Here is a 16,478-nt window from a genome sequence, read left to right as displayed (position 1 = left end):
TTTTCTCAACTCCAATTTGTGTATATTCTTGTGTGTCTGTAGGTGTAGCTTCCACGTCTCATGAATTAGGTGAAAATTACACATCTAAAAAATAGTGAGTTCACAGTTCAAGTAGAACAAGTCCCTAAGCATGAAGGAATTCTTCATTGGGTTGCCTTCACACTCAATTCTCCCGAGTCTCAAGATCTTGACTAATAAACCTATAACTCCTGCTATAGTTATGTATGTTGCCTAACTTTTGTTTTTATATGTACACTTTGTTCCTCTCTTCTTTACTACTTTATTTCTTCACTTCCAACCTACAGTTTGTTGAGCTTGAATAGAATCTTTTGCTGCAAAGGTCTGATCTCCAAAATATATAGAGAACTCAAGAAAGTAGACCGTAAAGGGCTAATCAACCCAATTAAAAAACGGGGCACTGAGCTGAACAGAGAATTCTCAACAGAAGAAGTTCGAATGGCCAAAAGACATTTAAGGTCATGCTCAACTTCCCTAGCGATCAGGGAAATGCAAATCAAGACAACTTTAAGATGCCATCTTACACCTGTCAGAATGGCTAAAATAAAAAACACCAATGATAGCCTTTGCTGGAGAGGTTGTGGAGAAAGGGGTACACTCATCCATTGCTGGTGGGAATGCAAACTTGTGCAACCACTTTGGAAAACAGTGTGGTGGTTTCTCAGGAATTTCGGGATCCACCTACCCCAGGACCCAGCAATACCACTCTTGGGAATATACCCAAGAAATGCCCTATCATACAACAAAAGTATATGCTCAACTATGTTGATAGCAGCATTGTTTGTAATAGCCAGAACCTGGAAACAACCTAGATGTCCTTCAATGGAAGAATGGATGAAGAAAGTATGGAATATATACATATTAGAGTACTACTCAGCAGTAAAAAACAATGACTTCCTGAATTTTGCAGGCAAATGGATGGAAATAGAAAACACTATCCTGAGTGAGGTGAGCCAGACCCAAAAAGAGGAACATGGGATGTACTCACTCATATTTGGTTTCTAGCCATGAATAGGGGACGTTGAGCCTATTATGCGTGGTCCTAGAGAAGCTAATTAAGAAGGTGAACCCATAGAAAAATATTTAGGCGATGAAAGGAGACAGAGACAAAGACCCACATTGGAGCACCGGACTAAAATCTCAAGGTCCAAATCAAGAGCAGGAGACAGAGCACGAGCAAGGAACTCAGGACCGCGAGGGGTGCACCCACACACTGAGACAATGGGGATGTTCTATCAGGAACTCACCAAGGCCAGCTGGCCTGGGTCTGAAAAAGCATGGGATAAAACCGGACTTGCTGAACATAATGGACAATGAGGACTACTGAGAACTCAAGAACAATGGCAATGGGTTTTTGATCCTACTGCACGTACTGGCTTTGTGGGAGCCTAGGCAGTTTGGATGCTCACCTTACTAGACCTGGATGGAGGTGGGTGGTCCTTGGACTTCCCACAGGGCAGGGAACCCGGATTACTCTTAGGGATGATGAGGGAGGAGGACTTGATGGGGGAGGGGAGGGAAATGGGAGGTGGTGGCGGGGAGAAGGCAGAAATCTTTAATAAATAAATAAATAAATAAAAGAAAACTCACAACAAAATAATAATAATAAAAAAAGAATCTTTTGCTGCAGCAAATCTGAGCAACTTTCAGTTGCTATTTGTTCTTTTTAGCTCCTTCTTGGGATAACTTCCATTCTGCACATGACAGAACACTAAATACTCTATGTTTCCATGAGGCTTTCTTCCTTATTTTGTTGTCCCACTTCCTTGGCATGCATAAATATTAGCATATCAATCTGTACAGTCCGTGTGCTTTCCTCGATGGTCTTGGCATAAATTTCACCTTCTCTTCTTGGAATCTGAGGCTAACACCAGCAGCCTGCCTCTACTTGTTGAGACACAATAGGAGCGATATGGTATTTCTTGGCCATTTTTTTCTTCTTTTGAAAACTATCTGTTCGGATCCATAGCCCATTGTTTTAAATGGGTCATTTGGTGTTTTTGATTCTGCTTTTTTTTTTTTACTTCTTTGTATGTTCTGGATATTAATCCCCTGTCAGATGTATAGTTGGCAAGTATTCTCTCCCACTCTGTGGGCTTCCACTACACGTGGGTGATTGTTTCTTTAGCTGTGCAGAAACTTCTGAGTTTTATGAAGTCCCACTTGCCGATTGTGGGCCTTAATTCTTGGGCAAATAGAGTCCTGTTCAGAAAGTCCTTTCCTGTACTGCTATCATTTATGGTACTGCATATGTCTTCTAGCGGTTTCATGCTTTCATATTTAGTTCTTTGATCCACTTAGAGTTAGGTTTTATGCAAGGTGATAGATGCGGATCTAATTTCATTCTTCTGCATGTGGACATCCAGTTTTTCCAGCACCAATGGTTGAAGATGCTTTCTTTTCTCCAGAGTATGTTCATCAAACATTAAATGGCTGAAGTTATGTGTACATATGTGTGGGCTTTTAATTTTGTTCCATTGGCTACATGTCTGTTTCTGTACCAGTACCATATTGTTTTTATTTCTATGGCTCTGTAATATATCTTATGATCTGGAATGGTAATTCCTCCAGCATTGTTCTTTGTCCTCAAGATTGTTTTTGTCTTCCTAGGATCTTTCATGGCTCTGTATGAATTTTAGGACAGTTTATTTTCTTCTGTTTCTGTGAAAAATGAGATGGGAATTCTGACTGGTAGCAAGGCATCTGCAGATAGCTTAGGGTACAATGGCTATTTCTACCATCCTACCACTTTCAAGAGTGGCATACTTCAGTAGTTTTGAAAGAAAAATGGCCAGCTAACAGTATCGGCAGTCTGGACTTTATAGACATTTGCCCATCTATGAATTTGTTTGCCATCAAACAAATTCAAAATCAGAATGTTGACCTTTAGATAGTCATTCCTTCCTATCTTGAATTTTCAGATTTATGATGTTAAAATCAGCACAAGGGAAACTGTGATGATTTTTACATAATAATAAAGTGGTATTAATTCTACCAACACATGAGTGTGAGAGATATTTCAATTTTCTAGTGTCTTTTCTCTCTCTTTCTTCAGGGGTTTAAAGTATTCATTTAAAGGTCCTTCATCTCCTTGGTTAAATTTATTACTAAATATTTTATTTTTTTGAGGCTATTATGAATGAAGTGTGCATTTATCTCTATGTATGCTTGTTGTTGGTATATAGAACAGCCATTAATTTGTATAAGTTGATTCTGTATCCTTTCACCTTGCTGCAAATTTTTAAATCATTTTCATAATTTTTCCAGTAGAATTTTGGGGATCTCTAGTGTACAGCATGTCATCTGCAAGGAGGAATAGTTCAAACTTCTTTTTTTCCTATTTGTATCACTTTACTTCTCTTCTCCCATCTTATTGTTCTAGCCAGTGCTTGGAGCATAATATTGAAAAAGAGTAAGGACAACTTTGTTTCCTTCCTGACTTCAATGAGATTGCTTCATTGTCCCTGGAAATTACATAAATGCAAATCAAAATAACTCTGAAATTTCATGTTACCCCAGTCACAATGGCAGAGACAACAAATGCTGGAGGAGGTGTGGGGAAAGAGCAGCCCTAATTCACTGTTGGTGGAGCTGCAGACTGTGACGGTCACAGTGGAAATCACAGTAGACTTCTCAAAACGCTAAAAATAAGTCTACCATATGACCCAACTGTACCATTCTTTGGAATAAGCCCAAAGTACTTGGCATCCTACTCCACAGATGTATGATCACCTGCTTTATTCACAATTGTTAGGAAACAGAAACAATCGGAACGTCCTTCAAGTGATGAATGGATAATGAAAATGTGGCGCATATACACTGTGTAATACTATTCAGCTGTAAACAAAATAAAACCACGAACTTTGCGGATAAATGGATGGAGCTAGAAAAGATCATATTTAGTAAGGTTCCCCAGACCCAGAAAGTCAAATGTCACATGCTCTCTCTCATCAAAGATTCTACTTCCAAATCTTCAGATGTGAGTCTATGTCCTGGAGTAAACTCAGAAACCAGAGCAGCAAAAAGGAATCATTGCCAAGGTAGGGGTGCCAGAAAGCACTAGAAGGGGATTAGCAGAGTATAAGTTACCTGATGGGGAAACAGGGAGACCTAGTTAGGGATGGGAGAGAGATGAACACAGAAGGAGTAAGGAGGGTAAGATAACACTATAGATGTCTGAAAAAAAGTCATAAAGAACGATTCTATTAAAAACCAGCTAAATTACCTATAATGAGTATAAGTTGGTGTATAATATTTGTACTTTAAACTTTCCCATCGAGGCTGACAATGCTTCCTTCTAACAACCGCTCTCCACCAAATGCCTTGTGGGACAATAAGGGAAGAGGTAGCCCTGTTTCCTCAGTGCCACAGATATCTGGATACAGAGCAAAACTTCTATCATGGAAACTGGTGAAGAGAGTGCCACAGACTCTCACTGTTCTCAGCCAGTTTCTGGTAGATGTTCTTGAATACTGTTTCCTCATTTCCCATTACTTGTGTTCATAGTGTGAGGTATAGCTCACATGTTTCCCATTTGTACAGCTAATTGCCTCAGAAGCACTTACTACACAGACCCTTCCTCCCTCTCCTGCTTTGCTATGCTGTATTTGTTGAAAGTCAATTGATCATATACTTGCAGTTCTGTTTCTGGGCCCTGTGTTCTTTTCAATTGTTCCTTTTTCTTAATGTTTGTGTCAATACCAAGACACAGTCCTGATGAGTACGCTTTATAGTAAGTGTTGACATCTTGTAGTGCCTGTCACGATTGTTCTGGTCATGGAGGTCTTGGCTACTACCAGTCTTTATATCTCTGTATACATTTCAGAATAATGTGTCAGTTTTCACAGACACATCTGGTAAGGATTCTGTTTTGGCAGCTATTCAGAGGATGAGAAAAAAAAAGACTATAAGAGCAAGAGGCCTTCCTGAGAAAAGAACAGAAAATCAACCCCATTGGTGAGTTTGTCCCGAGCCCTTCTTCACTCCCTTTCACATCCCCAAGAATCTGTAACATCTCTTAAAAGTACGTATTTCTTTTTCCAGTTCTAAAGATCAAACCAGGGGCCTTGAACATGCTAAGCAGGTGCCCTGCTAAGCCACTGAGCTACATCCTCCAGTTCCACCTTTCTTCCTATGGCCTTCTGGATTATAAAAAGATTTTTCAAACGCAGTCTTTGTACTAACTCTTACCTTGAAGACTGCATGATGTGCACACTAGTCTTTATTTTTTTTTGCAATTAATATATTCTGAAGTTATTCCCATAAAAACAAAAAGAGAAACACACCTTTCATTTTAACACTGCATATTATTCTGATACAGATAAAACAGTTAATAATTCCAAAACCCTGCAGTAATTATTGATTTTGTTCAATAATCTATCATGGATAATCCACAACAAAAGTCCTTGCATCCACATCATTTTTGTATGTGGTGGATGCAGCTGAAAGATTCCTGTAGTTGTGTTGCTAAACTGATATCATCTGGGTAAATACTGACAAACTGCTCTGTCTTCACAGATAAGAGACAGCGAGTATGAGAGAAAAGGGAAAAGGGAGGACGGGGTGAGGCACTCTAGGACTCTTACATTTTAGCAGAAACATTTGAGAGTTGATTTCAATACAGTTATGAAGGTTTTAGAAAAGACAAGGCACCCAAGAGTAAGTTATATGAGACATGAAGAAAGCCAGGATGATAGCATTCCGCTGGCAGCTTCTGCTGTACTGTGGCCTAGCACTTCCTGACATGCATGTTTAAAGGAAGCCTACCTAGGTCCTAAGAATCTCAGTTTAACCTCGTGCCTTTAGTCTGACAAATGTGGAAGGTGTAGCCCCCATAAGAGATGTGTTTCGGTGCACTCAGAGGCATGAGGCAGACCCAGGGCCAGCCCTTGATACATTATTCCCTTCAGTTCGTTGACCGACCGACCACTCGATCTGGAAGGCAGAGGACCAAATTTGTTCATACAAGTGAAAGATCTTCGCAGGTGTAGGTGACATGGGTCTGGTGGGAGGGAAGTTCTCTTGGCTGATCTCTGTGGGCCCTTAAGAGCAGAAAACACTTCCCAGTAGTAGTTAGAAGAGATGCCTGGCAAAGATGAGACAAAGCATCCGAAGCACTAGAGGGATTCCATCCAGTTCGGGGACATTTTTGAAGATGGCCAGTACTTAGGGAATGAGGGTGAAGGCTGAAAGCAACCCTTAGCCAACAGACAGAAAAGAAATGGACATCTCAGTTAGAATCCCATACATCAGAATTCTTCCACCGGTATGAATCCATCGGAAACAAACAATTGCTAGTTCTTCCTAAAAGGAGTGCAGGCAGGTCTGTCACTTTTGACCCTGAGAGTTGTAAGCTATGACACAATCTAGGGGGACCGAATTTCTTATTTGCTGAATTATAAGAAAAAAATGATATTCTTAGCAGCTGGGTCTGTAGCTACTTGTTATTGCTGCAAAAGGCAATTAATATACATCTCCGCCCTGTTTCCTCCATGTCACCATGAGGATCCTTCATGTACACAAGCAATTACTGAGTACCTACTCAGTGTTAGGCACTTAGGACAAATAGGCATTACAGAATTATCAGACATGACACAGAAATCTGTTTTCAGGGGAGAAACACAAACCAGCCACATATGTTACTATTCTATGGTAGGTCAGAAAGAAGTGGTGCAGATTGCTGGATGGAGGGCAGTAAGGAAGATGATCAGGGACGACCTACGATGAAGGCAATTGTGATAGCGAATCTTCACTGTCCATGTGATCACATTTAGAATCACGACGGAAACAGACCTCTGGGTTTAACTGAGAAGAGCTACTCCAAATATGGGGCCCTGGACTACGGAGAAAGCAAGACTTGCACAAGTATTCATATGGCTCTGCTTCTTGACTGTGGATACAATGGGATCAGATACCACAAGTTCCTGTAACCAGGTCTTCCCCTTTCCTTATCACAATAAACTATATCTTCTCAAACTGTAAGCCCAAACAAACTCTTTTATTAGTTGCTTTCACTTTTGCTGTATGTGACTCAGATGCTTATTCACCGCAGACAGGGAAACAACAGACCGAAGCAATGATGACACCAGTCTTGGTGAACCAATCAGTTTATTGGAATTACTTCTAGGAGTATGTTGGAGTGGCTACTCAAGGCAGCTGCAGCACTGAATGCTTTTCCAGCATGCATGAGTACTCATTAAAGACAGAACTCCAGATCTCTGGCAGGTTGGAATCTCTTCTAAGCAATCTTTACCTTAGGGAGGGAAGGATCATGTAAATTTAGTCAGTTTTGGAGACTTTCTGAGAATTGTGAGTTATTTAATTCCAAAGTCTTTTTGTGGGGGGCAGGGACAGGTGTTTTTCTGTGTAACAGCTCTGGCTGTCCTGAAACTCACTTCGTGGACCAGGCTGGCCTTGAACTCACAAAGACACTTCCCGAGTCTTAACAGCCTCCTTTCAGAACTTTCCAAGTCATAACGAGTTTCCCTCCAATATGGAATATTTCAATTTAGACAAACACAACTTAAGTGGCAAAGAGTTTGTTTTGGCTTACAGATGTCATGGTAGCAGGATCTCTAGGGTACTAGTCACACCACCTTCAGTCAGGAAGTAGAAACCGTTAATGCTCACCTCATTTTCTCCTTTTTTTTTTTTAAAGATCTTTATTTTTATGTATTTTATTCTTCCTGCATGTATTTTATTCTTCCTGCATGTATCCTACCTACAGTACAGAAGAGGGCACCAGATATCAGTACAGATGGTTGTGAGCCACCATGTGGTTGCTGGGAATTGAACTCAGGACCTCTGGAAGAGTAGCCAGTGTTCTTTACCTCTGAGCCATCTCTCCAGCCGCCTCATTTTCTCCTTTTTATTCAGTCCAGAACCCCTAGCCCAGGAATGGTGAGGCTCTTAGTTATGGTGGATCTTCTTATCTCAGGTAGCCTAACCTAGGTAGATGCTCACAGGTCTGCCCAGACAATAATCTAAGATGGATAACCCCTCAGAAGCATAAGTGGAGGCTTATGTCCTAGCTGATAATAGACTCTTCCAAGTTGACAATCAATATTAAGTATTATACCCTGCTCCCTTAAGTTGCTTCTTCTCGGGTATTTTGTCACCAAATAAGAAAGGTAACAAATACAGTGATATTCAACAAACAGTTGAAGGAAATGGAGAATCAACCCACGTGGATTCATATGTAAACTTTATTATAACCTCAGCATACTGGGAGCTAGGGCAAAAGATCACAAGTTTGGGACCAGGCTGGACTACTATAGAAAGACCTTGACTCAAAAATGTGTGATACTTCTGACATGCTGCAAGAACAGCAAGAAGACCAGGGTAGGTAGAGCTGAGTAACCAAGGGAACAGAAGGGAAAAGGTTATAGAATAAGAGAAAGCTAATCCCAGGATTCTGAAGGACTAAAAAGCAAAGCACAATGAAAATTCTGAATAACGGCATCCCATGATCTTACTACTTTGGGCGCCAGTGGACAACTGAATGTTGGAGAAAGAATGGAAGCAAAGAGGCCAGTGAGGATCCTATTGTAATTACTCAGGCAAACAGATGATCTGCATGGTATCCGTAGAGGTGGTGGCTGGACTCAGTGTGCACTTTAAAGCAGAGACGAGACTCTCTGGTAAACTGATTGTGAATAGGAAAGAAGGTAAAAATCCAGGGATGTCAAGTCAGCGGCCCCCTGTGAACGTGGCTTCTGGTACTCATGTCCTTCTCTGGTTCCTTTCATTTGAACCTTGGCTACCCCCAGGCAACTTGATGCAAATCACAAAAGTGATGCTGGGCCAGTCTGTACCCAAACTTTAGTCCTAAGCAAGGTCTGCTTTTGTGCTCTTGAAACTCTTGAGATCTTTCAAGTAGGTGGCATGGACAGAGGAATCCTGAGCAGGTAGGAAGAATGAAACATGGATATGTTATATGGGTCCAGCCTCTAGGTCACCCTCCAACTGAGCATAGCTCACCAGGGACTACCAGCAAGAACAGCAGGGAATCCATAGAGGGAAGCTAAGCCCAGGTCCAGAACTGAGAACAAATTGTTTAAAGCTACTAAAGTCTAGGGTGACTCATTCAGCCTTGGGACTATGAAATAGATGACCCAAGAGTTGCAGCCAGAGCACCTAGAAGATGGAGTCAGCGTTAACTAGAGGGGAGGGCGTGGCTAACAAGTTTGGGAACAAAATTAAAATCTTATCGCTTCTACATGAGGCAGGTAGTTTTTCTTAATACATCTGCTCTCTTAAATACAGATGGCTCTTCCAAGATTTCAAGAGGCCCCTCTAAGAGTGATTCTTAGGATGCCTATAGAACAGCAGAAGTTAGAAGGGTTATTTCAGTTTTCCTTTTTCAGATTCTGAGGCTATTAGTCAGAGAAACCCTGACAGTCGCTCTCGCCTGTCCCTGGTTTTGCCTGTTGTGGTTTTAGGGCTTTGGTAACAGCATCATGCAAAGGAGAATCCACTGAGCTCACGCTCCCTCCACACTTTCCACAACTAGTCATGGTAAACCACCTAGGGTTTGGCTGATGGGCTTCTGGAGGCTGAGTGGGCTCCTTGGAGAGAAGCCCTGGCCAATGTTAGATTTAATCCTTCCTTTGGACAGCAGCTTGTGGGAAAAGAAAAACTGCCTGGGCAGTCTGGTCAGTCTCTCTGATCATAGACATCTGGGCTAATACCTGCAGAACCTGAACCCAAACTATGTTGAGGAAAGGCCATGCATTACTTTGGAATTCTTAATGTCCCAAAACAAATGTGAATTTAAAAGGAATAATTTTACACTGCCAATCCGCCATTCACTCTCACTAATAGCCCATGACATTCACTCAATCATATGTTTTTCCTCTTAAAAGGATTCTATAAAAGGTTTATAATATACACAAGGGTTTCCTTCTTATGGGCTGTCTTGTGTCAATGTTCCTAGGAATGAAGAGCAGCTATTATTTAGATTGCCTTTGAGGTCTTCTATCCAAGAATTAAACACAACAACTTCTCGAAAATGCCCCTGGCCAGTCTCCCTATGCATCTTTGGCTGAGCTTAAACTCATGATCCTCCTGCCTTTGCCTCTCACATGCTGACTTCTGAGCTATGAGCATGTGCTACCACACCAGCTTGAAAGATGCCACCTTGAAAGGAGTTTCATATGAGGTTGTTACTGCATGATCACCATGGAGATGTGTTCATGGCACAGTACTCTGCAACCAGCCTGGGCTCTGATGTCCCTTAAAGTAATACATGCCTTTGGGTAACCTTTCCCCCAACATCTGTCAATACAGCTCTAGATCTGTTCTAAGATGCACACATGCCTTGTGGAAGTCCTGGATAAGTTGTTCTTCAGAGTCCATATACCCACCATCTCCTTAAGAATGTTCACATGTCAGCAGTACAGGGCCTGCCAACTAACTCAGATGCAGATTTTTCCCAACTTTGATGGCACATCTGGAGTTGTTTTGGAGAAATGCTAATTTTCTGATACCTGTGGCAGGCTGTGCATAGAGACTGGGAAGGTTTCCATGCATCCCAGAGATATATCCTCTGGCACAGAGGTGCAGATATTCACATTTAGTTGTTTGTGGCACACTGAAAAAGTATAGTCTAAAGACAATCTCCTGAGATGTCACATTTAGGGCTGAGAATACTGAGTCCCTTATAGGTGTAGAGACATCTAGGCCAGTTGTGGGTCTCTTTGTTGATTACCATATACTGCAAACAGAAGCATCTCTGATGAGGGCTGGGTTGTACTAACTGTGAGGATAAAACAGTGATTCATCAGGAGTCAGTTTAATACTATACCCATTTAGCTTCTGTGCATTTTAAAAATATACATTTCTAGAATTAAAAAAAAAAACTAGCATAAAAATTCAAGAACACATCAAAAATTTATCTACCATGATGATGATCAATTCATTCCAAAGATGCAGGGATGGTCCAACATTTGTATACTGAACATGGTATTCAGGTTAAACAAACCTGAAATTGTTTATTCAGGTTCAGATACCGAATAAACACCCTGAACTTGAATAAACAGCCCACTGTATAATTAGACTAAAGAACACACAAGACCATCTCATCAGCTGCAGAAAAGGTCTTCAACAAAATCCAACTTCATTCAATAACAAGCATTCTGAGAATACAGAAATACAGGAAACATATCTCAACATAATATAAGGGATATACAGGAAGCCCACAGCCAACATCATCCTAAACGGAGAAAAATTCAAATAATTTTCATTAAAATCAGGAACAAGACAGGAAGTCCTTTTCCCTTCATCCACCACGTCAAAAGAATAATCATGTTATGGGGATTGTGAACAGCCCACGGAGATGACCTCATATCTGTAAACCAAAATTAATTTCTTCGTTCCTAAAGAAACACTGTAAATTAACATTTGGAACTTATTTATGCATATTGCAAACACAATTCCAACAGGCATATAAGCAGATATCCCAAGTCAAGTTCACATTTAGAAGAAGAGATCAAAATACAAGGGGCCAGGTACAGGCAGACCCATGAAGGAGACAAGCAAGGATGACAAAGTCACATGGTCACCACTGTCTGGAGAGCACGGTGCACCACCTGTGTGAGGAGTGTTCACAGCCTGGCTCTCACCGAGTCCTGGAAATATACCAGTTTCAAACCCAGAGCAGGGTTACAGTGATGCGCTTAAGAAATCCAGACCAAGTTTTATTGTACTAAGAGATTCAAGCATCTAATTCTTGGCTCCTGAAAAGATTGAATATAGGCATAACAGTCACGGTCATCGACATTAAAAGCAGGCTTCTTGAAATATAGTTTGAAAGCCTGGGTAATATCTGTGAACTGGAGAATAAAGTTATTCTCTTATCTGCTTCTACCTTTTCTACTTTTGTGTGAAGTCAATTTTACATCTGTGGATAACTTTTGGGTTCAGTACCTGAAACTAAACATGACTGTCTAATGAAAGAATTTATAAACACACTTCATTTTTGCTTTCAAGATTCTGCATAGCAATTTACCCCCACCCCAACTCCACAATATCTCTTACAAAGACGTATTTAGAATATTGGAGAATAGTCTTGACAGACTGTTCTGAGAGGGGTAGTATCCTATTGTGCTGACCAGTTTTTAAACTCTTCATAAAAGGGATCTTAAACAAACTCAGACTTTTAAATATGAATAGAGTAAGTCAAAAGAAGATGAAAGAACTGGCATTCCTGGTGAAATCGGTCAGAGGATTTTCAGACTCCACATGTCCTGATAGTTTTATGTGATCCAGTCCAGCTCCTTAAAAAAAAAAAAAAAAAATCCTGCCAACAGGTAACAGGTCTTTGAAAGCATTTGAAACCAAAGGCTCCCCACCAGCCAGTCCATCTCTTCCTAAATTCTCAGCCTCATTAAGAATGAGAAACAGATACCATGGCACCAACCTGTCTACGAGAACACAGCGAGACAAATGTAATTGCCCGTACAAGGAATATAAATCAGCAGCTTTCAAATCATTCATATTTACACCCTCTTCATTTTGGTTGTCTTTCCTTTATAATTTGGCCATACATCCATGTCAAGTATATAATTTCATCTGAGGCTTTATCAGTTACCGCCCAGAGCCATGATTATATGTTGCAAGGAAACTTCCTCCCCCTGAGCAAGTCTATCTTTAGTATCTTGTTGATAACCACTTCTTACATTAAAAAAAAAAAAGAAATAAATAAAAGGAAAGTCTGGGTTTTCTTATGTGGCTCCAGAGTCTCTAAATAGAACATTTAGGAGCAATTTATCAACCGCCACCATTGAGCTTCCAGCTGCCGCTCCAACTGCTCAAAGCAAAGTGTTTCTGCTTATTCCCTTTGTTATTTTTATCAAGTTGCAATGGAAATTGTAGGTGTTTCTATACTGAGACTTCAATCACCTTAGACTTCCTTCTTGCTAGGGTTGACTGCCGTTTTATGGAGCTTGGCCAGTAAGATGGGCAATAATATAATTCTGGAAGAAGTAATTTGTTTTTGCAAAGAAAATAAGACACAAGTCACCAGTCTAGGATTCAGAAGATGAGTCGGCAACAAGTGGTCACACGCTGTCCCCAGTAATATGCTTTTATTTTTGTACCTTTATCTTAAAAATATATTTAAACAAGAAACAAAGATATTGAATTTTCCCCATAAACTTTGCTTTCTTATTTACAGTGTTACATTGTAAATAACATTCCATTATACACAAATTAAGACTGTGCATTACTGAACATTCTCTTTACATATCCTTTCATAATACAGTACACACGGCGCAAAGCTATGCAATACTTAAGCTTCAAATAGCTCAGGAAAGAAGCACAAACTTTATCAATAAGACTATTACTTTAAAAGGTTCTGACCTTAATTCTCCACTAGACTGTTTCACTGAAACCATTCTTTGTTCAAGGAAAAATGCCCTGTATGAGGGATGAGAACACAGTTTAAGTTACCACACCAACCACTTAAACTGACACCATATTATTGATTACTCTTATTAAATGGACCGCAATGAAGGTCAAGTCATTTAAACAAGGAGATTCACTCTTCAGTTCAGACACAATGTATCAACCACAGTTGATTCCTTTTTATGAAATTAAAGTTTTCTACAACTTTAGGTTTTACCTGTAAACAGTTAAAGCACACATTTTGTAAAGATTTGATCATTCTCAGTCATAGGTTACACTTGAGGAGATCCTATCCCATCAGGGAGAAGCAAGCACACAAACTGCACACAGATACACACCCACACATGCTCCCGTTCACCCATCGAAGACTTGAGTGTCAGCCAGCACTAAGTATAGCAGCACTTGTGTCCCAAGCAGTGTCCGAGGTTGCAATAGGAATTACAAAACAAGGAAGATAAAACACCCAAGTTCAATTAAATAGTCCAAAGCTCAGGTTTTGAAATGCCTCTCAGACATTTCACATTCAGCCCGGAGTCAGTTCACTGGGCTCTCCAGGCGGCACACTCCACCTTCAATGGCAACCGACTGTCCTGCCACAGCACCAGGAGGGAGTCTTGAAATGTGAGTCTGCAGAGAAAGAGACAGGGAGTGTCAGCGGTGCAAGCAGAGGCCCTGCAGCTGACAAATGTGAAGCCAGCTCAGGAACATCACGTCTTCACTTGGCCTCTCAGTGTCCACTGGAAGTGATGGTGGGAACATTTAGGAGGGGCAAGCCCTCTTGGTTTAAACTGCTCAGGGATGCTCACTGGGCATCTACTACAGGCAAGCACAGCACCAGTTCATAGGGAAGCAGAGGTAATGGAGACACCAACACCTCAACAGTACAACACACAACACAGTCTGGATTCCCACGAAAGGTTCTGAAGGCAACTACATAGAGTACATTCCAACCATCTAAAAACAGGGCAACTGTGTACAATTTGTCCTCTAAATTCTGAGAGAGAAAGAATATAAAGCATGTTTTTCAGGTGTAATTTATTCTTTCAATGACTAAAGTAGCTTACAAAAAAATCAAAAGTAAATAAGAAAATAACAACAGTAAAAATTTAGTGAGGGAAAAACACCAAATCGAGGCTAAAGAAGCCTGACTTGGAGCCAGACTGACGCTGTACTGCATGGCTTCCTTGTGGTTTATGTGGTGGGCTGGATCACAGCCTGTCAACTGCTCAGGTGAGAACATCTATTCTTGGCACTGAAGCTAGGTGGCATTTCTCCTGGGGACTGTCATAAACAGGTCACTGACTAAAGAGGCAAAGAGACAACATCTGTGTGCCGCACAGTAAGGATTTGTATGGGCTGAGCACTGCAACACCACTTAAAGGAATCTGGTATCCAAGAAAGAAAGTACACGCTGATTCGAAGGGGTCAGGAAAACAATTTCTCTTTTTTCCTCTTTTACACAATCTGGCTAAATCAAGAGGAGAAATAAATGTCAGGATTTTTAACCAAGAAGGGGAAGGGTGCACGCTACTCTCCAATTCTTTCTCTAAATAAACTTTGCCTAAGGACGAATCAAAGTGAGTTCAAGGCCATAGATGAAGTTGCTAGCTGAAGCTGGTAAGTTGGCCAAGGGCAGGTCTGACATGCTTTCATGAAACAAAAATGAAGTAAACATGTGTTTTAGATTGAACAGTAAGCTTGCTGGTTCAGAGTCTGAAGGTGGACATACTACTTTGACTAAGTCCAACAAGAAGAGTAGATATAAAACAACCTGGGAAGGTCTAGAGAATAGAAAATGTTCTTTGGGTACTTAGCTTTTGTGTGGGCAAGTCTGGAAGCAACCTGCCCTGTTCAAGGGTGAGGCAGGTGACTCTGGAGTGTGATGCTATATAAGGCAGGTCCCTTACATACAGTAATCCCAGACTTAGGCCCCTGGGAGCCGTGCCGAAGAATCTGGGATCCAAGTTTTGTTTTATCACATGAATATATCATTCCCGAGACAAACTTTTTATGAAGCTTCTTCAGTTCCTAAAGAGTAGCTACTAGAACAGGGAAAGTTTATCCTTGTTACTTGTGACCTATATAACACTGTGCACAAAAAGCTCAACTCTCAAAGTTCCCAACATTCAGCATCGATAAGAATACTGATCATCAGGAGTGAAAATGTTCCCCACTGGTATCACCCATCATCTTAAGGTCTTCTTAAACAAAAAGGATCCCAAGATAGTAAAAGTCCAATTGCTTTCGTTCCTACACCCATCTCCCTGTTGTCAACACAGGCATGCAGCCACAACACGAGCTAGGCAGAAAGCAGAAGCAGTATGGAAGATGGTGGTAGGTTTCTAAAACCTTAAAGACAGAATGATCTAACAATCCCCCTACTGGGTATATAAACTCCCCTCACAAAATGAAGGGAGTAACTCAGACAGTGTGCATAAACTAATGTTCAGTCTTCATAGCAGCGCTAGTACACTAAGTGTCCTTAAAAAGGCAGGGACAAAAGGAACACCAATGAACCTTGGAGACATTATCTTATGTAAAACAGGCCAGATAACAGACATGAAGGAACTAAGATAGTAGGTTCTACTAATATGTGGCACCTAACAAATTCATAAACATTAAAAGTTAGAATAGCACCTTCTAGAGGCTGAGAGAAGGGAATGGGGTAGGGTAGGGTGATGTGTAATGAGTATAGATTTGCAGACTGAGAAGAAGAAAAAGTTCTGGAGATGGATGCGGTGATAGCTCCTAACAATGTGAATTATTCAGTGCTTGATAAGGGATTCGCATGATAAATTCTATGTATGTATAAGCTGCAATAATCTCTCTTACACACACAGAGAGGGAGAGGAAGAGGGAGAGGGAGAGAGAGGTAGAGAGAGGGGGGGGAGAGAGGGGGAGGGAGGAGAGGAGAGAAACAATAGTCTCTTACTTGTCTAGAGTACTGCCTACTTTTATGCTAGCCTAACACAGACTGGACTCATCTGAAAGGAGGAACCTCGATTAAGAATGCCTCTCCACACACTCCACACAGCGCCACTGCCCTCCCTCCCCCA

At 41.0% G+C, this 16,478-nt stretch overlaps 1 protein-coding gene across 5 annotated transcripts in view; it reads right to left on the bottom strand.

The window, feature by feature from the left end:
• The window catches only part of Tasp1 (taspase 1), a 357,326-nt gene that overhangs the window by 116,529 nt on the left and 224,319 nt on the right, over positions 1-16,478 (bottom strand). For 4 of the 5 annotated variants that reach the window (XM_057780147.1, XM_057780149.1, XM_057780151.1 and 1 more), the window contains one exon: positions 13,094-14,049. The exons of the other annotated variant lie outside the window; for it this stretch is intronic. In XM_057780147.1, the coding sequence (XP_057636130.1) occupies positions 13,957-14,049 (93 nt within the window). In that variant the 3' untranslated portion in view covers positions 13,094-13,956. Of the gene's footprint in view, positions 1-13,093; positions 14,050-16,478 lie in introns of those variants that run through there. 5 annotated transcript variants of the gene reach the window in all.

This window comes from Chionomys nivalis, chromosome 9 (assembly GCF_950005125.1).
Source record: "Chionomys nivalis chromosome 9, mChiNiv1.1, whole genome shotgun sequence".
Lineage (NCBI taxonomy): Eukaryota > Metazoa > Chordata > Mammalia > Rodentia > Cricetidae > Chionomys > Chionomys nivalis.
The sequence above is the reverse complement of the archived record's forward strand: the minus strand, read 5'-3'. Positions and strand labels throughout refer to the sequence as shown.